Source organism: Malaya genurostris, chromosome 2, assembly GCF_030247185.1.
Source record: "Malaya genurostris strain Urasoe2022 chromosome 2, Malgen_1.1, whole genome shotgun sequence".
Lineage (NCBI taxonomy): Eukaryota > Metazoa > Arthropoda > Insecta > Diptera > Culicidae > Malaya > Malaya genurostris.
The window spans coordinates 174,642,147-174,655,655 of NC_080571.1; the positions used below are offsets into that span (position 1 = coordinate 174,642,147).

Consider the following 13,509-nt stretch of genomic DNA (forward strand, 5'->3'; position numbering starts at 1 on the left):
TGCTTTCAGATACACAATTTGGTTTTCGCCGGGGCAAAGGAACGAACGATTGTCTTGCGTTGCTCTCAATCGAAAGTCAAATGGCATTTGCCCGTAAAGAACAAATGGCATCAGTCTTCCTAGATATCAAGGGGGCTTTCGACTCAGTTTCAATACATATCATATCTGAGAAGTTGCATAAGCATGGTCTTTCACCAGTTTTGAATAACTTTTTGTATTATCTATTGTCCAAGAAACATATGCATTTTGCGCAGGATGATTTGTCGACAATACGATTCAGTTACATGGGTCTTTCTCAGGGCTCATGTTTATTATTTTTTTATTCAATAATGTAATATAACTTAAGGCACACTGCTTAAGCTCTAAGATGCCAAAGGTATTTTTTAATCTTAATTAACGACTAACCTAAAACTATAATATTATCATTAGACCATGTCATCTCGGGTTCTCGTAAATCGTAATGGCGATCGGCAGTGGTCGATGAATTGAGTGTTGCATGAGTCTTCCAGATGGCGTTGGTCCGTGGAGGTTCGCGGGAAACACCCCCAGGCTACGAGGGCACGGCGGGTGGCCCGCATGCTGGTTTTCGACTGTGGCGGTCTTCCGTGGGCGGTGATGATGATATTGCCGAAGAAAATAAAAGAGAAGTAAATATTGTGGAAAACGTGGTAAAAAAGAGGATGTGGAAACAAAATGTCTGAAAACGACAGAGATCTAATTAGTTGCCATCGAAATGGTGAAGAGACAGGGAAGGGGGACGAAAAAGTTAGTGACAAAAAAAAGATCTTATTAGTGCCAATGAAGATGGTGGACAGGGACGGGGATCGAGAGAATCGGGCGGATGTTAGTGTCGAACCTGTAGGTGGAGATTATACTTTCTGAGCGAGGAATAACACATTATACTTGTATGTCACTGTGTTTAAGGTACTGGTATATGAGAAGCATATAAAAACTATCCCGACTCGCCAACACATCCCGAACCGGAACCTCAGGCGGTCTACCTCGGGCCCTAAGGGATTCCAGTAGCTTCGACCTGGCGTCACGATACTCTACGCACGACCACACGACATGCTCGATGTCCTGATAACCCTCGCCACAGGTGCAGAGACCGCTCTCCGCAAGCCCTACACGCCAAAGATGTGCGTTGAAAGTGTAGTGATTTGACATGAGCCGCGACATAACACGAATGAAATCGCGACTCACGTTCATCCCCCTGAACCAAGGTTTCGTCGATACCCTAGGGATAATGGAGTGTAGCCATCGTCACAGTTCGCCATTGCTCCATGAAGTTTGCCAACTTTCGAGAGTTTTCTGATGAGAGATACTGAAAAATTCATTGAAGCAGATTGGTCTTTCAAAAATATCACCTTCCAATGCACCCACTTTAGCCAATGAGTCTGCCTTTTCATTGCCCGGAATGGAACAATGCGAAGGGACCCAGACTAACGATATTAAATAAGATTGTTTAGATAAAGTTCGCATGTGTTCCCGTATTTTCCCCAGGAAATATGGGGGATACTTTCCTGGCTTCATTGCCCGGAGAACTTCTATTGAGCTTAGACTGTCCGTGACAATGAAGTAATGGTCTTTGGGCAAGGTTTCAATGATCTCGAGGGTGTACTGAATAGCAGCTAATTCTGCGACGTAAACTGAATCCGGATGACTGAGTTTATAAGAAGCGTTGATGTTTTGATGGAAGATGCCGAAGCCTGTGGACCTGTTGATGTTCGATCCGTCAGTGTAAAACACCTTTTCACAGTTTACTGTTCTGAACTTATTCTAAAAAATATTTGGGGCCACTTGAGGGCGCACGTGATCCGGAATTCCACTAATCTCTTCTCTCATGGAAGTGTCGAAAAACACAGTAGAATCAGAAGTATCCAAGAAATGAGCACGGTTGGAAACAAACGAAGAAGGATTAATATTCTGAGTCATGTAATCAAAATACAAGGACATAAAACGGGTCTGAGAATTGAGCTCGACAAGCCTTTCGAAGTTTTCAATCACCATCGGATTTAAGATATCGCATCGGATTAGCAATCGATATGAGAGATCCCAGAATCGATTTTTCAATGGTAAGACGCCCGCGAGCACTTCGAGACTCATCGTATGAGTCGACTGCATGCAACCTAAGGCAATACGCAAACAACGATACGGAATTCTTTCCAGTTTAATGAAATGGGTGTTCGCGGCAGATCGGAAGCAGAAGCATCCATAGTCCATTACGGACAATATCGTTGTTTGGTAAAGCCTGATCAGGTCTCCTGGGTGGGCACCCCATCAAGTTCCGGTTATTGTACGAAGAAAAATGATTCTTCGCTGGCATTTTTGTGTCAGATACCTAATGTGACTTCCCCAGGTGCCTTTGGAGTCGAACCAGACCCCGAGATATTTAAATGTGAAGACCTGAGCTATGGTTTCACCCCCTAGTTGAAGCTGTAATTGTGCTTGTTCTCGCTTCCTTGAAAATACAACCAGCTCAGTTTTCTCCGTAGAGAACTCGATACCCATTTGAAGAGCCCATGTCGACAAGTTGTCGAGGGTATCTTGCAGTGGTCCTTGGAGATCGGCAGCTTTGGGTCCTATAATAGACACAACGCTGTCGTCGGCAAGTTGTCTTAGCGTGCAAGATGTGTTGATACATTCATCAATGTTGTTTACGTAAAAGTTGTATAAAAGGGGGCTTAAGCATGAGCCTTGAGGAAGACCCATGTAGCTGAATCGTATTGTCGACATTTCACCATGCGCGAAATACATGTATTTCTCGGACAATAGATTATACAAAAAGTTATTCAAAATTGGTGAAAGACCATGCTGATGTAACTTCTCACATAGGATGTTTATGGAAACTGAATCAAAAGCCCCCTTGATGTCTAGAAAAACTGACACCATTTGTTCTTTACGAGCAAATGCCATTTGAATTTCGGTTGAGAGCAACGCAAGACAATCGTTCGTTCCTTTGCCCCTGCGGAAGCCGAATTGTGTATCTGAAGGTAAGCCATTAGTCTCGACCCAATTGTCTAGATGAAACAGAATCATGTTTTCGAACAATTTCTGGATACAGGAAAGCATAGCAATCGGCCGATACGAATTGTGATCGGAGGCTGGTTTCCCTGGTTTTTGAATGGCGATAACTCTTACTTGTCTCCAGTCATGTGGGACAATATTATCCTCAAAAAGCCTATTGAATAAATTTAATAAGCGCCTTTTGGCAGTCTGGCAAATTTTTCAACAAGTTGAATTTGATTTTGTCTAATCCCGGAGCTTTATTGTTACACGATAAAAGCGCAAGTGAGAACTCGACCATCGAAAAAGGTGTTTCGTTTCTGTTAGATGAGGCGACGCGCATGATCGTCTGTTCCGGAACAGAGTCAGGACATACTTTTTTAGCGAAATCGAATATCCAGCGGTTAGAATATTCCTCGCTTTCGTTCGTGGTGTTTTTGTTGCGCATCCGTCGGGCTGTGTTCCAAAGAGTGCTCATTGATGTTTCTCTCGATAATCGGTCTACGAATCGACGCCAATAACTGCTTTTCTTCGCTTTAATCAAGCTTTTCATTTTAGCATCTAATGCCGCGGAGTTTCTAAAATTATCAGGTGTTCCGTTTTTCCTAAACTCGATAAAAGATGAAGCCCTCTTCGCGTTTAATTCTGAGCATTCTTTGTCCCACCACAGGTTGGGGGAACGGATGTTAGTTTTCGCTCCGGGTACAGGTTTCGTCTGAGCTTGAGTCGCGGTGTCGAGAATCAAGCCAGCCTAAAACGTGTACTCTTCCTCCGGAGGAAGTCATTGTGTTGTTTCTAGTTTCTCAGATATCGAATTTGTGTAGACTTTCCAATCAATATTTCGTGTGAGGTCATACGAAACATTGATTGTCTCCGATGGTCTTAATCCGTAGGCGATTGAAATCACGATAGGTGGATGATCGCTACCGTGGGGATCAGAGATAACCTTCCACGTGCAGTCCAACCGTAGCGATGTCGAGCAAAGGGATAAATCCAGCGCACTTGGTCTTGCTGGTGGTGCAGGAATTCGTGTTATTTCTCCCGTATTCAAGATTGTCATATTGAAGTTGTCGCAGATATCATGGATCATAGCCGATCTGTTATCGTCGTGAAGCCAACCCCATCCCGTACCGTGAGAGTTAAAGTCTCCTAAAGCCAACGTCGGTGCGGGAAGGAGCTCAATGATATCACTGAGCCGCTGATGCCTAACCGAGGCTCTTGGCGGAATATATATGGAAGCAATGCAAAGGTCCATGCCTTTGATTGTAACATGACATGCGACAACTTCAATACCTGGTATCGAGGGGAGGTTAAAGCGATAGGAAGAATAGCACATTTTGATCCCCAAAAGTACTCCTCCATAGGGATTATCTCGATCCAGACGAATAATGTTAAAATCGTGAAAGTTCAAGGGTATTTCAGATATTAGCCAAGTTTCGCACAGTGCAAATGCGTCACATTTTAGATTATTAAGTAAAAATTTGAAAGGATCTATTTTTGGGATGATACTTCTACAATTTCACTGCATAATAATGATTGTATCCGTGACCTCTTTGAGTGACTTATCCATCGAAGGATACAATCGCTGAAAGAAGGGGCCATTTTGCAGTTAACTGCTTCAAGAATGTTTTAACTGTAGGAATAAAAGCCATTATCAGGCTTTTAAGAGGTTCAGTAATATTGAAAGTAGACATGATCCAGTCCACAATATCAGAGAATTTAACAAACCCAGTATTTGGTAAATTTTCTGACTGATCTTTAGGGACTTTCGGGGGTTTTGAAGTCCTAGGAAGTGATGGAAATTCTTGCTCGGAATTTAATTTTCCAAGGCCTGGAGCTTTTCTCTCTGGTTTTTTGCAATCACTACCAGTTGTTGTAATTTTTCGAGACCCATCAGAGGACATCTTCGAACCCTTACAAGGGAGCTTTTGAAAAGATTTATTTCTTCTCTTTCTGTATGATGAGCTAAGAGGAAGAGTCGAAGATCTACCTTCGAGGGGGTCATCATATTCGCTCTCGTCAGTTGCCAAACAAGCGTACAGGTTTACAGGAGGCGTAGCACTCTTCAACATTTCAGCAAAAGAACGCTTTGATTGTTGCTTATGTGAACGCCTCATCTTATCCTGGCGCAATTTGTACGCGGGACAATCAGAGAGGTCATGCGGCCCCTCCTTACAGTAGAGACACTTTTCATTTTCTCCACTGCAGGAGTTATCCGCATGACTCCCTCCACACTTTATACACCGGGATTTATTGCAGCAATGGGATGCTGTATGCCCCAATTGTTTGCAATTGGTGCAGTTCATGACCCGCGGCACAAAAAGGCGAACAGGTAAACGAATTCGGTCCAGGAGGACGTAGTAAGGTAAAGCCGAGCCAACGAAAGTCACCCGATACGAGTCTGATGGGATATAGGATTTAGTGCCATCCTCAGCGATCGATACTGAACGCAATTGCTTGCAGTCCAGTATCTTAACGTTCTTGAGTAAGGGGTTTTTAAAACCGCCTGCCCCATGCTTAAGAACGTTCTCGCAAGTCAGACTCGGATCGGTGATCACGCCGTCTATCTCGACTTCGCGAGCTGGTACGTATATGCGATACTCCCGCGTGAAATGCTCACTTTGAACGATCTCATTAGCCTGTTTTGCACTGGCTAACAAGACCCGTAGCTTGCCCGGGCATACTTTTTCAATTTTTTGTACTGTAGAATATCGGTCCTTTGATAGTCTAAGGAGGTTTAATTTTTTTCCGTTTGCTTTGGTCAGGATGTACACCGCATACGGTCCGGCGGGAAGTGCAAGCCCATCGGGATAATTTTTCACACGAGATATTTGGCTATCAGATGATTCCATCTTGTCATCTGGAGGGAGGTCAGGCAATTCTGTGCCTTCTGTCATGGCACGGAAATGTGTCCGTGCGGGTAAATATTGGAGGACAAATTTAGTGGTATTGAAGGACAGGGGGAAAAAAGAAAAAGACAAAAATACTTAGCTTTAGCTCTCAAAGGGTGAACGGCCGACAAGGCCCGGTCCTAGGCAATCGGTGAATATTCCTGATCAATAAAGTGCAAAAAACCTCCTAGAGGAAAAAGCACTTTTTTGCAGTCTCTTTCTGCACTGTACAATGGAACCTTACACGTTTTTTCACTATACACTGTCCAATGTATTTGTTAACAGGCGCTGGCTAACGGTACCACACAGTGCTTCTTTACACAGCTCACAATTGACCTTGAGGACAGATTAATTCGAACTATCACTCGACCGCACTGATGCAGACAATAGAATACGAAATGACCTTGCAAGCGGAATAAAACAATTCACCGCACCACTGGAGAAAAACGAACTTGCGTCCGATCAGCCCGATAGTTGCAGTGGAACTGAGGGCTCATGTTTAAGCCCCCTTTTATACAATTTTTACGTAAGCAATATTGATGAATGTATCAACACATCTTGCACGCTAAGACAACTTGCCGACGACAGCGTTGTGTCTATTATAGGACCCAAAGCTGCCGATCTCCAAGGACCATTGCAAGATACCCTCGACAACTTGTCGACATGGGCTCTTACAATGGGTATCGAGTTTTCTACGGAGAAAACTGAGCTGGTTGTATTCTCAAGGAAAAGACAATTACAGCTTCAACTAGGGGGTGAAACCATAGCTCAGGCCTTCACATTTAAATTACTCGGGGTCTGGTTCGACTCCAAAGGCACGTGGGGATGTCACATTAGGTATCTTAAACAAAAATGCCAGCAGAGAGTTAATTTTATTCGCACAATAACCGGAACTTAGTGTGGTGCTCACCCAGGAGACTTGAACAGGCTGTACCAAACAACGATATTGTCCGTGATGGAATACGGATGCTTTTGCTTCCGATCCGCGGCGAACACCCGTTTCATCAAGCTGGAAAGAATTCCGTATCGTTGCTTGCGTATAGCCTTGGGTTGCATGCAGTCGATTCATACAATGAGTCTCGAAGTGCTGGCGGGCGTTATACCACTTAAAAACCGATTCTGGGATCTCTCATATCGATTGTTGATGCGATGCAATGTCTTGAATCCGACGGTGATTGAAAACTTCGAAAGGCTTGTCGAGCTCAATTCTCAGACCCGTTTAAGTCCTTGTATTTTGATTACATGGCTCAGAATATTAATCCTTCTTCGTTTGTTTCCAACCGAGCTCATTTCTTGGATACTTCTGATTCTACTGTGTTTTTCGACACATCCATGAGAGAAGAGACTCGTGGTATTCGCCCTCGAGTGATCCCTAATATTTTTTATTATAAATTCAGAGCAGTTGACTGTGAAAGGATGTTTTACTCTGATGGGTCAAATCTCAACGGATCCACAGGCTTTATTATCTTCAATGAAAACATCACCGCTTCGTACAAACTCAGTGATCCGGCTTCAGTCTACGTCGCAGAATTAGCTGCTATTCGGTATACTTTTGAGTTCATTGAAAATATACCCAAAGACCATTACTTCATTGTCACGAATAGTTTAAGTTCAATAGAAGTTCTCCGTTCAATGAAGCCAGGAAAGTATCCCCCATATTTTCTGGGGAAAATACGGGAACACTTGAGAACTTTATCTGGTCGGTCTTATTTAATATCCTTAATCTGGGTCCCATCACATTGTTCCATTCCAGGCAATGAACAGGCAGACTCATCGGCTAAGGTGGGTGCATTAGAAGGTGAAATTTATGAAAGACCAATCTGCTTCAATGAATATTTTAGTATTTCTCGTCAGAGGACACTCGAAAGTTGGCAAACTTCATGGAGCAATGACGAACTGGGACGATGGCTATACTCCATTGTTCCCAAAATATCGACGAAACCTTGGTTCAGGGGGATGAACGTGAGTCGCGATTTCATTCGTGTGATGTCTCGACTCATGTCAAACCACTACACATTCAACGCACATCTCCGGCGTATTGGGTTCACGGAGAGCGGTCTCTGCACCTGTGGCGAGGGTTATCAGGACATCGAGCATGTCGTGTGGTCATGCGTAGAGTATCGCGACGCCAGGTCGAAGCTACTGGAATCCCTTAGGGCCCGAGGTAGACCACCTGAGGTTCCGGTCCGAGATGTGATCGCGAGTCGGGATAGTTCATATATGTTTCTCATATATCAGTACCTTAAACACATTAATATCCAAGTGTAATCTGATATACCTCGCTCAGAAAGTATAATCTCCACCTACAGGTTCGACACTAACATCCGCCCGATTCTCTCGATCCCCGTCCCTGTCCACCATCTTCATTGGAACCCCTTTCTCCGTCTCTTCACCATCTCGACGGCAACTAATTAGATCTTTGTAGTTTTCAGGCATTTTGTTTCCATACCCCCTTTTTACCTCGGTTTCCACAATATTTGCTTTTTTCACTCATTCTCTTCCGTAACATCATCATCACCGCCTACGGTTCTACGCTCCAGTCGATGACCTTCCAACCAACCAGCAACTGCAACCAATGTACAACAACAGCCTTTTACACTATAGCAGCAAACGTGATTACTCAATCAAATCCACCTCTTTGATGTGACGGGTACCTCGAAATGTAATTAATACAAATATTCCACGATCCTTTCTTAGATTTTTATTTTGCTTTAACTACACGGCTCTATGGTTACTAGATTTAGACGACTCTGTTTTCCCACTCTATGTACACCAGTTTCTAGGAGATTATGTACCATATAAACGAAACTGGAAAGCAAAGTATTCTTCGGTATTAGTTTTTGGAATAGTTTTCTGCGATTAATTTATGTAACTATTTCCTTAGAACAATTTTGAAGCTCCAACTTCACGAGCTTATCCACTGTGCTGCACTGTTGAACCCTTATCTAAGCTGACATTACTGTGAAAAACATCACTTCATTTAATTTGCTTATATATACCTTCGGACCAAAACCCGAAGCTTTTCGCATTAGGAATGCCTTACTCTGGAAGTTTAAAAAATAGCCGCGTAACCTTTTTTGGGAGCAACTCATTTCGCCGAAGCGGTTCGTCGTTCGGACATCTTCACATAAACGAATTTAAAAGTTGTTGATTTTCCGAATCAATAATACACCAGCTCTTCATTCGAAATTTGTGATATATTTTAAATTTCTGGTTTTAAACCAGGGGTTCCCAAAGTGGTCGATATAGATCTCTTGGGGTCGATGTCTTTTTTGCAGGGGTCAACGTAAACGAAAACTGACAAACTAAGGCTTCAGCGTATTCAAAGTAAGATTAAAGATTAATAAAAGATGATTATAAATCTTTCCCCTTGGACAAGGACTACTGAAGTGCTTGTGTGCTTAATCTCTGTAATACAAATAATTCAAAATTTGTACGTATTAGGTTAGGGATAGTTATAAGTAGGTAGATATTTGATTAATAATTAAAATAAATATTATGATTAAACATTAGTAAGTAAAACACGAGTAACTAGTGTCGTTTTCGCTTGATGCCAAACCTAACCCAGTTTCCACCTCAAATGCAGTCAAACCGTTTGTTTGAAGCTCGTTTCGAACCTAGTTTTAACGTTGTTGAACTGGAAATAGAGTCAGTTTCAAACCTGGTTATTATATCAGGTTTGCTCAAACCCCCGTTTCTAAGTGCGAGATTAACACAGTTTCGTGAAAAGTGTTTGTTGAAACGACCCTGGGTCAGTTTCACTTTTCTCAAGCTTAAACGACATAATACACTTATTATTAATAGCATATCGTACACGGGTAAATATCTATTGCCGATACCATGATTTTTTAATTATGAAAACATAAACAATGTTTTCTCATGAAATTTCATGAGCAAAATGATTGATATCATGAAAATTTTCATGAAAGATGTGTTATTGTTCATGATATCAATCGTTTTGATCATGAAATCATGACTTATTCTTCATGATAGACGTGATTCATGATTTCATGATTTTTAATCATGGTGCCGGAACTAAATTTTAATCCGTGTATGAACAACAGAGATGAAAGTCCGGAGGGTCAAAACACTTGTACTGTAAAACGTTGATGTAATACACAAAAATAAGATTAATAAACAGATATTTATGCAAAAAAATGCATGAAAATCGTTCATTTCTTCTTGTGCTTCAGACGGAACTGGATGTCAAGGTGAGGTTCTCCCACCAACATCAATAAGAACAAACCAAGTATAAAGCGTGAAATGCTCAGGTCATGCTCTCATAGAGGAATGGATGTTCTGGTTGATTATTTCAGTAGTTGGAAAATATGCATCAACGGAATTAAAACTCAAGCTGTCATATTTTCCGAATCTAAATACCCCAGACTTTTTCCACCTGGGAATAAGAAAATAAAATAAATGGCTCTGAAATAGGTTGGTTAAATGAGGCAGTTTATCTAGGACTGACCATGGATAGCAAGTTTCTGTTTAGGTCACATGTGGACAAAATAGTTTTAAAATGCAACATTTTATTGAGATCTCTCTACTCATTGATCAACAGAAAATCTAAATTATCGCCTTAAGACAAACTAGCTGTTTATATGCAAATAGTTTATCCAGTTATTGAATATGCAGTTTCAGTTTGAAAAAATTTCGCAAAATGTCATAAAAATAAGCTCCAAGTCGTTAAAAACAAATTTTTAAAATGATTCTGAATCTACCTCCATGGACTAGAACTTCTCATGTGCATACAATTGCTGAACAAGAAACAATCGAGCAGAAATTCGAAAACACACACAAAAAGTTCAAAACTAAATGTTCAACTTCTGAACATGCCATTATTAGAGCGTTCTATAGCTAGAATCAGGTTATGTTAGTTTAGGTTAATTAGATAAAAATATACAAATTCAACGGTATAAATTCAAACATGAAATAAAAGACGCTAACAATGTAGGACTGAAACATTAAAAAAAATTAAACATAGACTAAGCAGATAATTTTATGGATGTTAAGTTACGAACTGTATCACTAAAATATTGTAACCACTGTATATAAATGTTGACAAAAATTGATAATAAATATAATATTTAATGTAAAAAGCATGTCATGCTCTCATTTGGACTTCTGTCCTCATTAGGAGCAGCCTCAAACGATCAGGTCGTGCTTTTATTTGGACTTCAATCGTAGGGAGCTGCAGTTGCCTCACCAGCTATTCTATTAATTCTGTATTATTTTGAACTCGAGTGGTTATGTGTGAACCTGCCAATTGTTTCGTTTTGAAAGGAACTGTGATTTATCGTGTATTGTATTGTAATTACTGAAAACCAATTTGTTTTTTATTTCAGGACTTCATGGTACAAACGGAAAAATGAATTCCTTGGCACGGTCCAACGCATCTTTGTACGGAACAAAAGATGATCTGTACGACAGACTAAAAAGGCATGCCTATACAGGTAAAAAAGGTAACAATTCATCAATAAGACCCCCAAAATCGTTTATATATATATATATATATATATATATATATATATATATATATATATATATATATATATATATATATATATATATATATATATATATATATATATATATATATATATATATATATATATATATATATATATATATATATATATATATATATATATATATATATATATATATATATATATATACATATATATATAAATTAAATTATTCAGGTTATGGATCTGGTTTTTAAAAAACTAAACTGTACTGTTCAACGGTTAGACTAAAAGTGATTTTTTATAATTTAGAATAGGTTTACAGAGGCCTCACTTGTCCCTACATTCTCTGGAAAAGATTCTTTATAAAAACATGGTAAACTGCTGAGCTGGTATCCGATGCTGTAAGCTGGCGTTGCTGCTGGTGTAGGGTAAAGTGTTATAATATTCCCCCCTTAAGAAAACATTGAGATATTTCTAAATGTACTGATATATTTTCTTCGAGAATGTATGTATTTCTTTGCAATACGTCACAGGAACATAATTTTCAATGATTTCGGAAGAAGTGATTAGAATTGATTGATACAAACACATTTTCCAAAACGACCACATTCTCAGTTTTTTCGCTTGCCGTTGGCATAATGCCCCAGCAACCGTATAATATGCCTCACAACAAATCAGTGGTATGCTCCACAACAATGATGCAATATGCCCCTTGAAATGTCGGTATAGAAGAAAAGCACATAAAGAAGATATTCTTTGCATCAGAAATCAATTGCATAATCAATCAATTACAATTGGAAACCAATATTTTTTATCCTCCCAACGCTCCTTTTTGTTTTAATAACCATTATAAATCTTTAAAACAATATTTTAACTCGAAGCATACTGTTGAATCGAAGGTGGGGCATAATGTCCATAGAGTGATTGTTATGAGAAAATTCGTATATCAAAGAAATGGCTTAGCACTGCTGAAAGTTAATTACTAAGTTGCCACCTGCCATTAGACGTTTTACACGATTAAAATGCTTGTTTAGTCGAATCAAAACCTTACATCGAAATGCTATCTAATGATATTTTTAGTTTTTTCATATTTTCCAGAAAACCACAACTGCCAAACTTGCATACCAGACAGATCTTACGAAAAGATAACATTAGAGATAAAACTTTTGTTTAGAAAAGTCTTGAATACTTAAAAAAGGAAGGAGGGCGTTTTGGCCAGCAGGGGCGCTTTATAACACTTTCCCCTACTTTATGTTTATGTTATGTTTATTGCCGGTTATTGACAAAGTTGAAATAAGTTAGTCGGTGTTGAACAGTCGTTCGCACAGCACGCGTATAGCTCTTGGTTCCTGGATTTTTTTCTAGCAACCTAGAGTTTCATTGATTCAAGGCTTAAGTCTTTTTCAGGGCTACCTGAATCACTAACAGTCTTTTTAAAGACTAACAATTTGTCAGCCTTTCTCAATGCTATACACGGAGAACCCGCAGATCACAAAATTACAATATTGCAATTGTTGTTTCACGCCCTGGTTGTTACAACTAAAATGTTGTTGATTTAACTAACATATCTGTTGATTTTGACATAACCATTCAGGTAACCGAAATTGTTGTATTCAAATGCTGTCACTTGGTGGAGAACGAAGACAGCAATAGGCAGAACAAAAAACCTCTTCATTTCACCAGAAGCGTTTCATATTGAAAATTTTCAATGGTAAATGAACGTCATTTATGTTAGTTACGTAGTGATCGTTTTATGTAAGTGAAAGTATGCAGACGAATATATCAGTTAATTGTAAAACAAGTTTTCCTTGTGTTAAATAGATATTCCTACAATATAAATGATTTAATTTCATCTGAGAGTAATGTATTCTAGGACAGTTCATGTCAATGTTATTAAAACCGCTTAACGCTTAAAAATTTGCTGCTAAAGTGAAGTGGTACTATTTGTATTTTCTTGAAAGTGTATCTGTAGCATTAGGTTTACAAGCGAGCCGTTCTGCAAGTGAAGGAAAAATTTCCTAATTCCGTGTGACAATTTTTCTGATGAGTTTCCTTTTGAGAATTGTAATCTTTTGGTTCATTTCTATATCCTTTGTGAGTTTAGTGATAAAGATATAAGCAGTTAATTAGGTAAATTTTCG

At 39.7% G+C, this 13,509-nt stretch overlaps 1 protein-coding gene across 6 annotated transcripts in view; it reads left to right on the top strand.

Moving 5' to 3' along the window:
• LOC131432461 (uncharacterized) overlaps window positions 1–13,509 on the top strand; it is a 567,367-nt gene that overhangs the window by 450,214 nt on the left and 103,644 nt on the right. For 4 of the 6 annotated variants that reach the window (XM_058598750.1, XM_058598753.1, XM_058598749.1 and 1 more), the window contains exon 20: window positions 11,243–11,359. In XM_058598750.1, coding sequence (XP_058454733.1) covers window positions 11,243–11,359 — 117 coding nt within the window. The remainder of the gene's footprint in view (window positions 1–11,242; window positions 11,360–13,509) is intronic. The other 2 variants (XM_058598754.1, XM_058598751.1) reach the window with 1 other exon arrangement.